The sequence below is a fragment of the Schistocerca americana genome, chromosome 8, assembly GCF_021461395.2.
Source record: "Schistocerca americana isolate TAMUIC-IGC-003095 chromosome 8, iqSchAmer2.1, whole genome shotgun sequence".
Taxonomy (NCBI): Eukaryota; Metazoa; Arthropoda; class Insecta; order Orthoptera; family Acrididae; genus Schistocerca; species Schistocerca americana.
In genome coordinates this window covers 66606018-66625483 of record NC_060126.1, presented here as the reverse complement: position 1 = coordinate 66625483, position 19466 = coordinate 66606018, and the positions used below count along the sequence as shown (strand labels likewise).

General features: G+C 38.9%; 1 protein-coding gene across 2 annotated transcripts in view; it reads left to right on the top strand.

Moving 5' to 3' along the window:
- The window catches only part of LOC124544626 (glycogen [starch] synthase), a 133844-nt gene that overhangs the window by 103098 nt on the left and 11280 nt on the right, over positions 1-19466 (top strand). For both annotated transcript variants that reach the window (XM_047123227.1, XM_047123229.1), the window contains exon 11: positions 6744-6955. In XM_047123227.1, the coding sequence (XP_046979183.1) occupies positions 6744-6955 (212 nt within the window). The remainder of the gene's footprint in view (positions 1-6743; positions 6956-19466) is intronic.

The window sequence follows — 19466 nt, the reverse complement described above, 5'->3', positions numbered from 1 at the left end:
AGAATACATGGCAAAATGTTTATGTTCGTATTATTCTTCTGGTGAAGAGAATAATGCATGTGATTCACAATTCATAAAAGTTCCTATTAGGAACCATCTCTTCTCACAGGTAGGAAAGAATTCAGAACGTAGAGTTGGCCATATTGACAAACATCCCAGTCTTGCCAGTCGGATTTTCGTAGTACATTGAAATTCTGCTACATTCGAGGATGAGCAATACGGAATTTGTATTTACCTCGTTGGACAACGTATGAAAATGCAGTGGTCGAAACTCGGGGCAGAGAAAAAAAAGCTCGTCTTCCACCTTTTTTTCTTTTTATTCACTGACGCAGAGGTTTTGGCGCCAGTATTTATCTTTGTGCCTGCAAAGCATGCCTGTGTAGTGCTACATATATTCGACGGCAGAAGTTAATTGCGGCGGCACCTACCAACATTTTTCACAACTTCCACTTACTTTGCACTCGATTATAAGCCGCAGGTGGTCTTTTGGATTACAAAAACCAGAAAAAAAGTGCTGCTTAGATTCGAGTAAATACGGTACTGCATCCTCAAACATATGCCAGCGATGACTTATGATGTGTAGTGTTCATTCCAGGACACCATTTCTGATGGGGATGACCTGTTTCAACCCACCACATACGATTATTGTCTGTGATCAGGTTCCAGTAATTCTGAACTCTTTTTTGTTGTTGTTGTTGCTGCTGCTTCTTTTAGTTATATTTCTCCATTAGTGGCAATGCAAGCCATGACTTCATCATTAACACTACCAAGACAATACATATTCTATTATTCAGTTTAACAGTATTAAAGCTGATCTAAGCTCTTCAAATATTTTAGGCGTGTCAAGTATATTGCAATATACACCACCATTCTAGTTATCAGCTATTCTTCTAATATTAAATATATAGCTCAAACAAAATAGCTATCCACATTCAACACAAGTGACAAATTTGGTATGAAAAGTTCTGGCAGAATGCGAATACCTTAAGGGTATGGATAACATCTTTCTGGATAGTAGAGGTGTTGAGTTGTCAACAGACACAAGCCACACTGCAAAATTTTCTAGCTTTCAGAAAAAACCTTATTCAAGGCATGCACATCAAGTGACTTCTATTGGATTGTGCACTACAGTTCAGAAGTGACACAGATATGAAACACTACTTTCTCAACATAGAAAGTCTCTGTTAACAGTGGTCAGAATATTGTACCAATAATTCAGGTCCTCAATGATAAAAATCTGGTCCTCAATTACGAAGTGATTGGAAAACTGCCGCGTGAATGTCCTCACCATTGGAAAAGTCTGTGATTGCTGCGACTGGGTTCCTCAATCGCGTACACATTGTTGTCTGTGATTGATATCGACGTCTTTCCTTCCCGATGAGTCATCTGCATCTGAGCAGCCTCGATCAAATTGTCAGCACCATTTTGCTATGGCTGGATGTGACATCATTATTTATCTATGTAGCATCAGAATTTCGCTGTGAATCTGTGTGCAGCTTAGACTTTTTGTCCACAAGAATTGTACTGTCCCATGTACTTCAACTTTGTAGTGTGTTTCCCACTGCATGGCCATTTCCATCCCACACACTGATGCACCTCTCATCCATGCAACAGCAGAACTGTCTGTACAGGAAGTGCAGAATGTGTGTTCTCTTCTGACTGTGCACCACTCTTGTTGCACAATGGTGTTAGTGTGGGCAGGATGTATAACTTACCTCTGAAGCCCTTCATAAGTGTTCCTTGGCTCAAGAAAGGATCTGTCTGAAAGCTAGTAAAGTTTACAGTCTAGCTTGTGTGCCTGTCAATGACTCAGAGCCTCTACTATCTGGTGAGCTGTTGCCTTTACCCCTAAACTGCCTGAGTGACAAATTGTAATTCATAGCTTCTCTTTCTTATCTTCTCTGAATCACGGGGTCCCGTGTTCGATTCCCGGCCGAGTTGGGAATTTTCTCTGACTGGGGACTGGGTGTTTGTGTCATCATCATCGTCATCATCATTCATGACAGTGGCTTAATTGGACTGAGTAAAATAACTGGACGGTGTGAAAAATTGGGACTTTGTTTGGGCGCTGATGACCGCGCATTTGAGTGCCCAACAAAACCGATCATCATCATCTTTCTTATCTATGTAGTGGAATCGCATCTGGTGTGAAGTTTTTCACTTCAGATCATTAGACAGTTACAATGTCAGTTTTCAAATAATTGAATAAGAACCTCTTCCACATGCATTTTGTTTCAGAAATATCAGTACAACTAGTGGAACAAAACATGGTTTGCTTCTCATTCCTACATGTAATGCTTCTACCGGGATGTGATGGAAGAATTCATTACCAAACTATTATTTTATACCTAGCCTAGATCTACCATAACCTATTTCTGTCCAGTTGTCCACATCATAGATTTATGTGCTCTTATTACCTGAGAAGCATGGATGGGAGGTAACAACAGCGGACACTCCTGTAGCTTTAAAAGTGAGCACTGTGACATAAGTACTACATAACTGTAAGTGCCACTGAATGAAGCACCTATTCAGAAGAACAACACAAAGCAGTATAGGATATCTTATCTCAGTTGCTCACAACATTGAGGTGACAGTATACCTAAAACTAACTCCCGCAGTGATGTCACTTCTTCCTTAGCTGTGTTTGTCGATTCGTCATCTCCTGTTTCAGTTGAAGATGACAGCATTAGTTTCAAATCTATCCCCACTGATTTTATTATTTTTTGTTTCCTTGTCAAAGTATCTCTCCTCCGGTGATTTTCACGTATTTGTTTGACATGACATACAACCTTTATTGTCGTGTGATGTTACAATAGCAAAAGTGCTGACTGCACAGTCTTGTGGTTAGTGTGTTTGGCAAGTAACATGGAGGTTCCGGATTTTATTCCCAGTGTAATTTTTACCTGGTGAAAATGTCTTTCGAAGCTCCAGTCAGCCTTTTGTGGTTAACTGAAAAGCTGCTTGAATATGGAAGCAGTGAAACTGTGGCACAAGTTGCAGAACTGATGTCACTTTGAGGGACTTCCGCCAGGTAGGATTAAACAAGATGTTTATTTATTAACAACAAAAGTATTGGCTGTTATTTTTTCAAGTGGGAGAGTGAGGTGCTGTAAGATTACAACTATGTATTTATTCTTCTTAAGATTCCAGTAGAGTTTTATATGATTTAGGTCTAGGTGGAACAGCATCAGTAGGAGGAAACCATTTTCTTGCAAAATTTTGTCAGTGGAACTAACAGAATGGAGTTGTTGCTCTTTGATTAATACTAGAAGCTTGTCTCTAAATATTTTAATTTTTTTTATATCCATTTCAGAGCTCTGTTGTTGCAGTCATTTAGAAGTAGTGAATACAGAACAGAACTCCCATCACAGCCTGCATTTACAACAGTGAAACATTGACTGGAAACTATTGTTTGACAATACTCTTCACACACAGTCCCTTTGACATCATTTATTCATAGTATAATGTGTATGAATCCATGGTTTCTCTAAACATCACATCATCATCATCAGTTATCTGCTATATTAGCAGGTCCTTTGCCTCTCCATTTTCTGCGATCCATTGCTTCCTTCTTAAGGCTGCTGTATGTTGTACCGTCCATCATGTCATCCAGTATCTGGAATCTCTTCCTTCCTCGCTTTCTTTTCCCTTCTACATAACCTTCTAAAACTGTTTTTATCAGTCCGTCATTCTTTCTTAATATATGCCCAATCCAATTTCTTTTTCTTCTCTTTATTACATCTAGTAACTGCCTTTTCTCTCCCACTCTTCTCAGTACCTCTTCATTTTTTACTCTGTCCATCCAACTTATTCCTTCCATCTTCCGCCATGTCCAGATCTCAAAAGCCTCCAGCTTTTCTCTGTCTTTTTTCCTCATAGTCCATGTTTCAGCGCCATATAGAAGAACACTCCCTACAAGACATTTTATGAGTCTCTTTCTGAGTTCTCTGTCCATACCGCTGCAGAAGATTCTCCTTTTCTTATAAAACGCCTCTTTTGCCATTGCTATCCTTGTTTTAATTTCTGTGGTGCACTTCCAGTCGGTGTCTATCCTGCTTCCAAGATACTTAAAATTTTGCACCTGTTCTAGTTTTTCTCCATTCAGCACAATTTTTAGTTCCTTATTTCCTCCTATTGCCAATACTTTTGTTTTATTTGTGTTAATTTTCATTCCATATTTTTTTCCGTTAGTTGCAATGGTGCCCACCAAATCCTGTAATTCTTTTTCCCCTGTGGCTAGAAGGACCATGTCATCAGCAAATCTCAAGCACCCTACTCTTCTTCCTCCAATTTCTACTCCTTTGTCATCTAATGAGCATTGGTCAATCATATTTTCCAAGTACAGGTTGAAAAGAGTAGGTGATAAACAGCATCCTTGTCTTACTCCTTTCCCTAGTCTGATCCAGTTCGTACTTTCTCCTCTCACTTTAACTGAAACTTTTTGATTAAGGTACAATGAGTTTATAAGTCTTCTGGTTTTCCAGTCCACTCTCTTTTCCCTCATAATAGTCGCCAGCTTGTCCCAAACCACATTGTCAAATGCCTTTTCTAAATCGATGAAGCACATATATAGGTCTCTTCCTTTTTCAATAAACCTTTCTCCTAAGATTCGTAGGAGCCCTATTGCATCTCTGGTGCCCGTATTCCGTCTAAAGCCAAACTGCTCCTCGCCGAGATTCTCCTCTATTACTTCTTCAAGTCTTTTATTAATTATTCTTAACATCACTTTGGCTGCATGTGAAATGAGGCTGATTGTCCTGTGCTCGCTGCATTTCTTGGTTCCTTGTTTTTTCGGCAATGGAATCATTACTGTTGTCAAAAAGTCCTCAGGCCATTCACCACTGTCATATATTTTATTACATAACCTCAATATTTCTCTTATTCCATTGTGGTTCAAGCATTTTAGTATTTCTCCCGGTATTGTATCTGTACCTACTGCTTTGCCATTTTTCATTGCAGCAATAGCAGACTTTACTTCTTCCATTATGATGGTCGGTCCTTTCTCTTCATCACTTACACTGTTGTGTGATTCAAGTTCCAGAGTTTCTGGTTTGCTATTTGTGTCATATAGCTCTTTTATATATTCTTCCCATCTCTGGAGGACATCGTCACGATCTTTATACACTACCTCTTCGTCACATAGCTATCATTTATTCATAGTATAACGTGTTTGAATCCATGGTTTTTCTAAACAAGCAACTGGTCACTTTAATTCTGAAGTTTCATTTTTTTTTTTTTCATAAAAAAATCTAATGTGATGTGCTTTTTATGTGAGTACATTATCTCATCTGCACATAATGCCTTTGTAATTCTGGAACTTTTTAAAACCAAAACCAATACACAGAACAGTTTTTCTGTTCTGTTGCTAACCTGAAAGTGCAGCTCTGTGAGAGGAAGGGTATGAAGTTTTTGCAAAGATGATATTTCCTTGTATCGTTAATAATATTCCATAAATTGCTGCCTAATAATATGTTTATATGTATCATCAATTAAATATTTATTGTGTGTGTTTTGCTTCTTCTTTGAGGCAGATACTAAATCCTACTTCCCTCAACACTGCCCCCCCCCCCCTTTTCACAGACTTTACGTTCACCTGTCAACAATTTCTTCCAGCTGCAATCACTCGTTGTTTGTAAAATTAGTTTTTGCTTTGTAATTAATATATGCCTACTTCCATAGCTGAGTGGTCACTGTGTCTGACTGCAGGGCAGTACTATCAGGGATTTTTCTACACTGGTAGGACTGGAATGGGGAGAACTCAGTCTCTTGAGGCTATCAAACAGCTGTTTGAGTGAGGAGCAGCGGCTCCGAGGTCTATAAAAACTGTTGGCAGTCAGGAGTGTGGGGTGCTCACCCCACATTCCTCCATACTGCATCCAAATGGCACTGTATAGCAGAGGATGACCCCACGGACAGTCAGCATTGGCTGTCCTCTGGGCACAATTGTCTAGTTAACTACTTTTTGTAATCAGTTTATCTGTTGTAGACATCCCACATAATCTCTAGTACTATTATTCACTTCTTTTACATGATCTCTGCTTTTCCTCCAATGCTGTTTCATTTCCACATTCTTTTTCTGTATTTTCAAAATAATTGTGTGAAAAATATGACTCACTGATAAATTACTGTATATTTAAGACAGTAGTTCTACAAAAATTATGCACCATGATATATCTTAATAAAGTAAGCTGGGTGAAAGGACTTGTTTACTAACACATTTAATTTCAACCTGATTGACATGTACCTTACCTCCACTGTGGATTAAGTAATTTGTGTTTCAGAATTTCTCTTTTCATTCAGTGCTGAAACTTTTTCTTTTTCAGTTGTATCTTACTGAATCATCTGGGGCAAATACTGGTTACTACAGTTCATAACATCTATTAATTGTGAACATTTGCCACACAGTTTCTCTGCAGAATAATAATCACTGCAGAATGATAATCGCTGCAATATATCTTGTATTGTCGAACATAACAGAATCGGTGCTGTCTGTTGAATTACTGATAAAGTTGCACATCATGCTGTAAAATATAGGAACTGTAGAGGTAAATCAAATACCTTGAGAAGTTCTTACACTCACAGACTTGCAAACACTATTGTTATGGAACTGACTGTAGCTGATTTTTCCACCTTCCAATGTGAAGAGTATGGTTGTTTCCTTGATCTTTTTCTCTAGGGATTTTTGTGTTAAAAAAACACAACTTTCTGTACAGGTGTTTTACAGCTTCCATTTTTCATTCCAGGTTTTGGCTGCTTCATGCAGGAACACATCGCAGACCCCATGAGCTATGGTATTTATGTTGTAGATAGGCGCTATATATCTCTTGAAGGCTCTGTGCAGCAATTGGCAAGCTACATGTATGATTTTGCACGACTGAATCGAAGACAGCGAATCATTCAGCGAAACCGAACAGAACGACTGAGTGATCTACTCGACTGGAGAAATCTCGGAATAGTGAGTATTCTAAATCAAACACTGATATAGTGGACAATTTCATACTACAAAATTCCCCACTATGGAACAATGATCAAATACAGATAAAAAGCACTTGTGGTAGTAGGTGTCAGCATGGAATGAAGTGGCACAATTATTAAGGTATTAAGTAGGAAAGGTGGTGAGTTAATTCCATGCTGCATGTAGTAAGGGAGACTGGGGGTGGATTTCTCCACAGAATTTTGAGCGTCCCCCCTCCCCCCAGATTAATTGTGTTTGAAAGTGATTAGTTTTGCAAGATGGTTAACAAAGCATAACTGGGTATGTATACTTCTAACTCAGAATTGCATTTGAGAGTGTTAAGTGTCAATCAGTCGACCATTTGCCTTTATTACAGCAATCCTTACATGACCATTCAATTATGGTTGAGCTACACTTTTCCAAAATGCTCCCTATAAATTGGTCAACCATGCACCTTCCCTGCTACCAGCCTGACTTTCTAGTTCCATTTCATATCGCTTTGCAATGTTACATCTAGATATTTGATCAACATGACCGTGTCGAGCAGCACAGTACTAATGCTATATTTAAACATTGTGGGTTTGCTTTTTTGTACTCTTCTTCATTAACTTACATTTTTCTACATTTAAAGCTACCTGCCATTCATCACACCAACTAGAAATTTAGTCCATCATCTTGTATTCTTCTACAGTGACCCGACTTTGACTCCTTCCTGTACACTTCGTCGTCACTATCATCATCGTTGTCATCACCACCACCACCACCACCCATCATCATGAGCAACATCATGAGCAAACAGTTGGAGACTGCTGCGTATCCCATCTACCTGATCATTCATGTTTACAGAAAAAAACAGCTCTTGTCTGACTTCTGTGGGGCACTCTTGACGATACTGTTGTCTCTGATGAACACTCAGCACCAAATGCAATGTACTGGGTTCTATTGCTTAAGAAGTCTTAGAGCCACTCACACATCTGGGAATCTATTATGTATGATCATATCTTCATTGACAGTTGACAGTGCAACACAATGTTAAATACTGTATGAAATCTAGTGGTATGGAATCCGCCTGTTGCGCTTTATCCATAATTTGCAGTAGGAAAAGGCTAGCTGAGTTTTGTAGCAGTGAAGTGGTGAAAAAGACACTTCTTTCACAATTCTTGAGTATAGCTCATAGGCCTAGGGACATAACCAGGAAGGGTTAATAGAAGAGACAGACAATCCAATGAAGTGTGGCATATTCTGTCATTGGATTCTTTAAGTCAGTGTGAAAATGTTGTGGAGATGTTCAACAAATTCTGGTGGCAGTTGCAATGAGACAGTTGTTGTGCATTAGCATTGAAATTCTGAGAGCATACATTCTGGAAATAGCTGGAGAGCATATTACTTCCTCCTCCCATATATGTATACAGTGAGGCAGTCAGAGAGGAATCTGAGCTCACACAGTGGTTCACCAACAATCGTTCTTTCCATCGTGCCATTCGCAAACGAAATGGGGGGGGGGGGGGGGGGGGGGAGGTGAGGATCGTAGTGGTACTATAAGTTCTCTCGACCACATACAGCATGAGGTGACTTAGAATATAAATGTAGATTTATATCTACATGTCCATTGGCACTAAATGACATTCTGTGATGGATGGAGAACAGAAGGTGGCCCAGTTTTGTGGCTTCCATATTCTCTGGATCAGAACACAAGACTTAGATTTGTGGGGCATTTGGAAGCTCATGCGCATCAAACCTAGGTATGAGATCCAGTGTGTCTTAGAGCCATAGTTCTGGAACGCTGCAAAACTGTACACAATACTAAGAGGATCTGTCAGCTCTTCTATGATTTAATGTGACAAGTTGACGTACGTACCAGTGCCAAACTGCGCTATGAACATTTTGTGTAAAAAAAAAAAAAGAAAAAAAAGAAAGAGTTCAATGTGATATGCTGGTACATTCTATTCCTGTGTAAACCCATGATTAATTTACTATGCAGAGTTGTAAAATTAGTTTTAACATGGAAATAAAGTGCTTACGAATGCATGTCCATGTAACATATTGTCTTCTTCGGTATTTGAAAGCTGTGTCCTGAAAATTTAGCCAGACCAGTTTTTTAGACCACATGTAAACTGACTGCCATAAATGAAATTGCTTACAGGACAAAGAACTCACAACAGTCAAACATGTGCTGCCAAAATTTGAGTTAAATGATTTGTATTGTTTGATATTACAACGATATCTGAAACTATAGTTACAGAACAATATGAGAGTAATGAAAATGAAAACTACTGCAATAAGCTACCTAATAACGGTTAAAGCAGGACTATGTTACTGATAGAATCTACTCATTCAATCAGAATTGTGTAATAGGAATTCTGAAAATACAGGACACTGTAACAAGAAGAAATAATTTTGGTTCAGCACAAATTCAGAGAATGTAAAGGTTGGGAATGGAATATTTAATAGACCTAAATACTAAATATTAACCTTACACTTCCTTAAAAAATGTAATTTTTTATGAAGAGTAATTTAAAAATACTACACTCACCTCACAGATGTAATACGAATTAACATTCACATCACCAGAGGCTAAAAACATAGCAAAAGTAATTAGTCAAGAATCTGATATTTGCAGTATGGCTGAAATACTTGTTGACATAGGATATTGAACTAGACAAAATTGTTTCACCATCTCCAGTGATTTTATAAAAATATATGCACGCAAAAGCAGTTTGTCTGATAATATGCTAAGTAAAGTTCACATCTTTAAATTATTGCTACTTTTTGGATATGACGTCCATCTATGTACTTAAATAAAAAACAACTGTTTGTTTCTATGCCATATGCATTTCACTTCCTTTTGTTTATGAAACATCCTTAATGACTTTTGTAAATGTAAAGAAACAAAACACGCATATCATAGGAACCTTCTTTTATGTGGTCAGACAGAGGAAGGGGTTTTGTGGTGGTGGTAAAATAATGTATCGGTGTGACAAACTCGTGATATTTTTTAAGGATGAAGCTGTTCACTCTTCTATCAATTATGTGTGACATTGTACTAATGTAGTCTCTGTTCTTGTTTCTTCCTTTTCTGACCACATAACTACTTAGTAACACTGTTCATTGGGAAGTAGGCATTTTTTATTGTACCATATAAAGAACTACTGATGGGAATATTACATTGTGTAGCACTGCTCACAATTAATAAGTGCTCAGTCCCACACTGTGAATAGACTTGAATAGTTTTATTAATCCAAACAGAAGGAAAACAATCAGTTGCTATAGGTGACTTGTCAATAAACAGCAAGAAGATAAATGAATAAACATAAACTGAGTAAGTTAAAACTCCAAGGAATAAGTAATAAACAGTAACATAGTGCTTCAAGTGACGGACACAAACTTGGTGACAGCAGCTGACATGTGTAGTGGTTGCTGCCAGAGCCCCTTTGGTGAAAGTGGGTCACAAAGCATCTTCTCTGAACCGGGACTGGAACTAGACATGTCATGCAGAGTAGGTGGTGCATGTAGGCCCTGCAGTGATTCAATGTGGTGGCGGGGTTAGAAGTCGAGATGTCGCGCCTGCCTTGTGTGCAGCTCTTGACCAATAGGTGGGTGATGCCTCCATCCAATTCTGACAGTAGGCTGGTATTGACTAACTCCCCTGGCAGGTGTAAAGTCTTGGCACAAACAAATTCTGCTGCTGAAGACTCTATATCTAGTTTGTACATGGCTCTTGGGCCCAGTAAGACTGTGAGCAGTGCAAACAAATTAGTGCAGTCTTCAGCATCCAGAACTGATATGCCACCATTCTGTTGCTGGCCAGATGATAACTGGTTGTCATGTGATGGACATAGCCACAGAGCTTTGCCAACTGTGTGAACAAGTCTGACTCGAACTTTCTGCCTCTGTCAGCAGTGATATGGAACAGACAGCCGGTCATTGCCAGTCAGCTCGACGTGAAAGCAGTAACTAGAGTTTTTGCAGAGATGATATCTGTAGGTACTGACTCAGGCCATTACATATATCCCTCAGTTATTGTGAATATAGAACGCTGGCAGGAAATGGTCCTGCCACATCAGTGTAAATGTTTGTGAAGTGTGAAGAAGTGTCTGGGAACTCTCCAATCAGGGATAAATGTGACAAGCTGGTAATGCTGGCAAGTTCTTGTCCATTCGTGGCAGTCTCTCTATAGCCTGGTTGCACGAACCATTAAGATACCACCTCGAATGTTGACCGGACTCCAGAGTGACGACGATTGTTTAAAGCCACGAACGTCAGCCTGTAAAATGCAATAGGGACAAAAGGAAGTGATCTGCCGTGTGACACCTCACAATACAATTTAATGTTCTTGCCAGGCATGTTGATTAGCTGTATCTTAAGTGCCGCAGTCTCATCATTCAGTATGGTGGGCTTCAGATCTTCTTCTTGTGCATTGGCAAGTGCCATGTCCTAGGCCATGAGACACTCACCACTTGAGAGTGAATCTGCAACCACGTTAGTGATGCCTGATATCTGGCAAATGTCTGTACTGAAATGGCTAATGAATTCCAATTGGCTGTACTGCTGCAGGGAGCAAGTATTGCCATTTTTCTTGAAAGCGCATGTTAAGGGCCTGTGCTTGGTGTATATCGTGAATTTTTTGCCTCAACCTGTGGTTGGAATTGCCTGTTTGCTTAATATATGGCTAAAAGTTCCCAATTGTATGTTCTCCAACTCTGCTAGGAAGGTGATGGCTTGTGCAAAAAATGCATTGCCCACCCATAAGCCAGCCGGTGTGGCCAAGCGGTTCTAGGCACTTCAGTTTGGAACAGCGCGACCACTACTGTCCAGGTTCGAATCCTGCCTCGGGCATGGATGTGTTTAATGTCCTTAGGTTAGTTAGGTTTAAGTAGTTCTAAGTTCTAGGGGACCGATGACCAGAAGCTGTTAAGTCCCATAGTGCTCAGAGCCATTTGAACCATTTGAACCCTCCCATGGATGGAGTTGTTTTGCAGTGTGTAGTAAATTAGTAAATGCCATTGGTAGAAGTTGAGCATTCCCAAGTACATGTGTAGCTCTTTTACTGTAGACAGCTTAGGCAGCTGCAATGTGGATTCAACCTTCTCAGTGACTCGTCATGAGCCTGCTCAAGATATTCAGTGACTTAGGAATTAAAATTCAGGTTGTCTAAACACACATTTCTGTGTGTTCAATGCCATGCTGTACTTTCTAAAATGCTCAAAAACTTCTCTCAGGTGCTGGCGATGTTGATCCTTGGGCTAGGAATGTGCTAAGATGTTGTCCAAAGAGGCTAAACAAAAGGTCAGCTTGAACAAGACAGTCAATGAGCTGCTGCCAATTTTATGCAGCATTACGTAGCCCAAAGGTTGTAAACCCAAGTAGCATCATAATTACAGTCTTGAGAGTGTCCTCTGTTGGCATGAGAATCTAGGTATATGCCTTGGCACACTCTGCAATACTGAATATGGTGGCTGTATGCAGCACGTGGCTCTTAATAGTGACTGTGGGTAGAGACTAGGCACGGTTCACGAGTTGAGCACTCTGTAATCACTCGCATGACGGGCTCCTCCCTTTTTGGGTATAAATGTAACGCAGACACCCGTGGGCTGCTGGAAGGTCAGATAATGGCTTCTTGCAATATTGTGTCGAATTCCGCTTTAGCAATGGCGGAGTGTCTAGGAGACAACCTTCTCGCCTGGTAGGACACAGGCAGTCTGTGTGCGGTTTTTATGTAGGGGCCGTATTGTGCAAAACTTGCTGTAGCACGCCTGGAGGTCTTATTAAAGTTGGGAAGTGATGCTGCAGTATGCAGTACTACTCACGTGCAATATGTATGGCCTTGATTGCCATTGTTCCACTGAGGTGCCTGTAGATTTAATCCATTAGGAAGCTTGACTGTTATTCTGGATAGGTTGTGGATTACTACTCCATGGAGCAGAATAACCTCCTTGCTTAGAGTTTTTCAATTTTGGATTCTTATTTGAGCTAGTGATTCCTATCCTCATGTCATCTCTTCCTATTAAATGACTGGTTGTTGCCATTATTACTATATCCATTATGTGATCTATTATTATTATTATTATTATTATTATTATTATTGTAATCATTTTTCATTTACCATTCCCATTGTTATGTGGCGAATGGTTCCTTTTGTCATGCTTAGATAGTGACAAATTGCCATTATTATGCTTGCTACTGTGCTTTAAATCCTCTTCTGTTAAGTCTGTAGAATTGAGCACAGACATAAACTGGTCTGTGTCACTTTGACATGTTTATCAATTTCTCCTTTATATTGTGAGACAGTCTTGCCTTCAAAAATGTAATAACATCTCTATTGGAGATTGGCTCACCCCAATAAAGAGTCTGCATTGAAAGTAATTTCGGAGTGCCCCTTGCTTATAATCCTAAAGTTTTGGTGAATAGGCTTGTTCTAGTGAGTGCTCATGAATCCTGTTTGACCAAAATTTGGCCAACAATGCCTTTTAAAAATTTTCTTACATTTCACAAGTTTCAGAAATTTGTGTTTCCCACAATGCAGGTTCTCCCTGGATTGAAATGTGTTCGTTCCCTCTCACTCCATATTTTGGACAGGATATTTTTGAAACTATATATGAAAACTACAGGCTGTACAAATTTTTTGTCATGTATAAATAGATGAAATTTAATCCTCTTCATCAGACTTTTTTCCAGTGCCAATGCTGATGTTGGAGGCACTGCCCTCTCAAACGAAGTGTTGCATTGGATGGTGACTACAATTGTTTGAATGAAAGGCATTTTGTAGCATCTGCCCACACAGAAAGTTGGGAGCATTTTACTGCATTTGTCCACATGGATAGTTGCATACGTTTTGTTGTCAGTTTGCTCGGGAAAGTGCATGTATTACCATATCCGTCTGTGCATCTGAACAAATGTTAGCATTCTGCCTATTACCATTCACAGCATATCATCTATGCCTGCACCCTCTGAAGCAGTCCACTGCCAAACTGTTGCGTTAATTTTGTTTCTTAACATTGTGTCATCTGACACAGGCGTTGCACATCTGAGATTGGCATTGTAATTATGTCTATTTTTACCTGTTATGCATTGGACCACATTTTCGATTTGGTTTTCAACATGATCAGTTATTTAGTTACCTTTAGTCTGCAGCTATTGGTTAAAGCTATTGTCACATTTCTCAACTTCTTTCTCACATTTGCATTCTACACTTTTATTAGCTTCAGTAGCTAAATTATCAAACCTTTTGGTGACTTCTGCTACATTCTCTCTTACCTTTAATTGCTCAGTCTGCACTGCAGTTATTTTTGCAGGCAAAAATTACACAAGCTGTGGCAAATCTTTATGTGCTTCCAATTCCTTTAATTTCCTCTGGGATTTTATTTTTGCATTTTCGCAGTCAACAGTCATGTTTTTTCTCTCTTTCAGCTTGCAACCATTTGCATTCTTGGTCTCTCGCTTGTAATTTACGTAAGAGCTCAGTGAAAGGATCAGCTATGCATGAGCCAATAGCCATATCTGGTAATCTATCAGTTTCCCTATGATAATTTTGCTTTGTATCATACTGCCACTGGGGAAAGATGGTTCATCTATTTCACTTATTCTGGATTCTGCCCAATTACTGGCGCCTGTAAATTATACTAAATTCTTAGATTTGTGCTCTGTTGGTGGCACAGTTTCAATGTCAGATAAGCCTTTGCTAGCTTGCTGTTATACTTGTTTTCTCTGTCTAACCATTTCAGTCACACAAGTCACAGCAAGTCTTCACGATACATACACACAAAAAATGCAATAAAATCCTACACAGAAAAAACACACTTATAAATGATTCAATGCTATTGCCTGAAATGGCACTACTCTTACCATAGTTCTGCTGTGCATCCATAGTTATTTATTTCCAACGGTGGGAAATTAAACTCTGCTGACCTTACCTTTACCTTGAACTTTTTGTTTGTGGTATACAGTCATAGACTTCCACCTATCTTTTTCCTCGTATCAGGCATGATCTCTCTGTCAGGTGTAACATGCAACAAATACATACAAATACAATTACTGCACTGAAATAATTGGTTGTAGAACAATATGAAATTGTGTACTGTAACAATTGAAAAAACAATGCTCCTAAATGTGGCACCATTTTTGTAATGTCTTAATGGAAAATATTAATACTTTTTTTGTTAGTTATTTAGTGTGTTTTGGAACGAGAAATTATTATTGTTATGGACACAAAATGTTTTTGCAAGTGGTGTGTGTTATAAACGTTTAAAGGCTGTACACTCTTTAAGATCAGAAAGTTTCATACCTTATCCATAAACACGAAAGTAATTGTGTGCGTTCTTGTTTGTGCACTTTTGCATTGCATGTAGGGCCTACAAATAATATGTTCACTTTTTTATTCTGTGCTTTATATATTGAAAGTAATTGGAGGTTAATATTTTAAATTATTCTGGTACAAGTGAAAATAATTTAGTCTGTCTATTCAAGGAAAACAGTCTCACAATATTAAGTGTCTGTACCTACATGCACATAAGGTATGAATTAGACACCAAAATCACAGTTTCATTACTGCAAAAAAGTGTCAATATCTTTCACATTCACACCAGTATAAACTGAGAATTGATTATTTTACCTTAAACCTTGAGCTAAGCCGTTATCGCTTCTGGACTTTTTACTTACATCACTTCTATGCCTTTTGTAGGACAATATTTGTGGTAGTCAGTTCTCAGAATTCCTGGGGAATGGTAATGCAGCTGTCTGTGCACTTTACATTCTGTTTCATAATTACTGAAAATTGAAATTTCCCTGTAATGGTGGACAACACACGGCGGTCAGATGGTCCCGATGGGCCCCTTGTGGCCTGAAGACGGAGAACTAGACTAGACTAGATATGTTCGTCTCTACAGCAGCTTGTGCTAAAAACTCAAGAATGTGGCAAATGGGAATTACATTTTGATAAATAAAAGCATATAACCACATTTACTGCTAAGTCTGTATTTCAGAAGAAATCAAAATTAACAGACTAACAGACCTGAGTACACCAATTCGCTGTTACTCACATTGAGTATATCAGATTAATAATGACAAGCAAAGGAAAATGACCAGACAACAGCAAGAGATAGCAAAATGAACAGAAGAAAGTGCCATAATCTTATTGCACAATTATATACAGTAAATTACAGCAGCCAATGATTACATGTTGGCTTTTTCTATACACATCCTTGTAATAGTCTTTAGCAATCATAAACAAAATATTTGCTGAATGTGCATAATTAAAGATTTCATCACTGTTTCTAGTACCAGAATAATATCTCACTTTCAACTCTCTCTCTCTCTCTCTCTCTCTCTCTCTCTCTCTCTCTCTGTGTGTGTGTGTGTGTGTGTGTGTGTGTGTGTGTGTGTGTGTGTGTGTGTTTATATTTAGTTGTCAAAAGTATCCATGGGGATAAGTCTGCTACTACATTGTTAGCTTACTCTCTGAAAATACCTGTGCCTACTTACCCTTAATACTGTTTTCAGTGGTGTCATCACTATGCACATTCTAGAGGCTTATGCTGCTTCTGCTTGGAATCCATTATCAACTTTCAAGGAACAAAAAATAAGAGAATTGTGAAACACTCGTATTGTGAATCATTTGTCTTCTATACATCAGCAACTGGGACAATTTAAGTTTCCAGAATGAAATTTTCATTCTGCAGTGGAGTGTGTGCTGATATGAATCTGCCAGGAAGTTACAATATAAGTTATTTAGTAAGGGAGCTAAGACCAATTTTGCATTTCTTTCGGTACAGCCAGTGCAACGAATTATAGCTCTGATCGGGTGTCCTAGCGAGTGGCTGCTGACACTTCAGACCATGAGTTATGGTACAGATCAATATAATTACATTTTTACCATGAAATTTTGATTTGGGCTATGTCAGTCATACCGTTGCGGAAGTAATGTATGTGTACGTTATTTGAATTTCAAATCATTTTAAAAGCATTGTCATTAAATTCCTTATTTGTGGTATAGTGTGTAAAATTGTTACAGACAATGCTAGGTATTATATGAAGTGCAAATATACGTAAATCAGTAACAAAAATGCACATCATGGTAAAAAATATAACTATTGGAATTTCAGGCCAATTAGCTCATCACCAAAAGTTGATAATTGGTGTATACAACATATTCTGAATACAGTGGTATTAGCTATAAGATAAGTGAAACCTAGATCTTCAATAAAACTGGATTACTATGCGAGTCATTGCTGTAAATACCTACCTTGTTTTCCAAGTCATTGTACAGTCACTGTGCAGACCAGTCTCCTATGAAATCCAATCTGATGTAAATCAGTTCTGCTTGTGAATGGATACAATACCATTTGTTCACAATACAAAAGTTCTACATCTACATGACTACTGTGCAATTCACATTTAAGTGCTTGGCAGAGGGTTCGTCGAACCACAATCATACTATCTCTCTCTCATTCCACTCCCGAACAGCGCGCGGGAAAAACTAACACCTAAACCTTTCTGTTCGAGCTCTGATTTCTCTTATTTTATTTTGATGATCATTCCTACCTATGTAGGTTGGGCTCAACAAAATATTTTCGCATTCGGAAGAGAAAGTTGGTGACTGAAATTTCGTAAATAGATCTCGCCGCGACGAAAAATGTCTTTGCTTTAATGACTTCCATCCCAACTCGCGTATCATATCTGCCACACTCTCTCCCCTATTACGTGATAATACAAGGCGAGGTGCCCTTTTTTGCACCCTTTCGATGTCCTCCGTCAATCCCATCTGGTAAGGATCCCACACCGCGCAGCAATATTCTAACAGAGGACGAACGAGTGTAGTGTAAGCTGTCTCTTTAGTGGACTTGTTGCATCTTCTAAGTGTCCTGCCAATGAAACGCAACGTATGGCTCGCCTTCCCCACAATGTTATCTATGTGGTCTTTACAACTGAAGTTGTTCGTAATTTTGTCACCCAGGTACTTAGTTGAATTGACAGCCTTGAGAATTGTACTATTTATCGAGTAATCGAATTCCAACGGATTTCTTTTGGAACTCATGTGGATCACCTCACACTTTTCGTTATTTTGCGTCAACTGCCACCTGCCACACCATACAGCAATCTTTTCTAAATCGCTTTGCAACTGATACTGGTCTTCGGATGACCTTACTAGACGGTAAATTACAGCATCATCTGCGAACAACCTAAGAGAACTGCTCAGATTGTCACCCAGGTCATTTATATAGATCAGGAACAGCAGAGGTCCCAGGACGCTTCCCTGAGGAACACCTGATATCACTTCAGTTTTACTCGATGATTTGCCGCCTATTACTACGAACTGCGACCTTCCTGACAGGAAATCACGAATCCAGTCGCACAACTGAGACGATACCCCATAGGCTTGATTAGAAGTTGCTTGTGAGGAACGGTGTCAAAAGCTTTCCGGAAATCTAGAAACACGGAATCAACTTGAGATCCCCTGTCGATAACGGCCATTACTTCGTGCGAATAAAGAGCTAGCTGCGTTGCACAAGAACGATGTTTTCTGAAACCATGCTGATTACGTATCAATAGATCGTTCCCTTCGAGGTGATTCATAATGTTTGAATACAGTATATCCTCCAAAACCCTACTGCAAACTGACGTCAATGATATAAGTCTGTAGTTAGATGGATTACTCCTACTACCCTTCTTAAACACTGGTGCGACCTGCGCAATTTTCCAATCTGTAGGTACAGATCTATTGGCGAGCGAGCTGTTGTATATGAGTGTTGATATTATAACTGCTCATTACAATACAAAAGTTGATACTATAACTGCTCAGTACATTTAGACAAAAGTGTAAAATGTTTCACATGTCCCAGCTATCATCCTCATCATCACATTTTTATTATGTGTAGCCTTCTCCACTGCTCTCATCGTCTGCAGTTGACGAGTTGTCATTGCAGTTGATGATTAAGGCTCGATTGCAGTGTCTTTGATTTCTTTCTCAACATTCCTGTCATTGTTCAATTGTGTTATTTTCCAAGGCCACTTGCAGTGAGTGTTCAACATCTGTGGTTTTAAACCTGTTGTTTCTTGTGGCTACTTGGTGTACCCTTTCATTTGTCAGTACATTTACCTTTAAACATATTTTATCCAACATTTCAACTCTTGTGTCTGTAGGTGAGAAAACAGTATTTTTCATGGTTAGCCAAGTGGCAGTGTCAGCCGTCTGTATTTTCATTGTTGGAGCTCAGTTCATGACAACCGAATGATACTTAGTGATGTTTATGACAGTGGTGGAACCTATGTCCAATAGAGTAAAGAAAGAAAGAAAGAAAGAAAGAAAGAAAGAAAGAAGGGGGAAAAAAACTGGCCTTGAGCTCTTTTTCCAACAGCCAACAGGTACCTCAAGACTCCCACTTAGACTGAAATTCTGGCAGATGTACTTCAGTAAATGGTTTTAAGTAAAAAAGTTTCATCCAGAACCAGTACGTCATCACATTCAAGTAAAAAATTGTCCACTGTCATTTAGGTTCTTGTATTTAAATCCTGTATT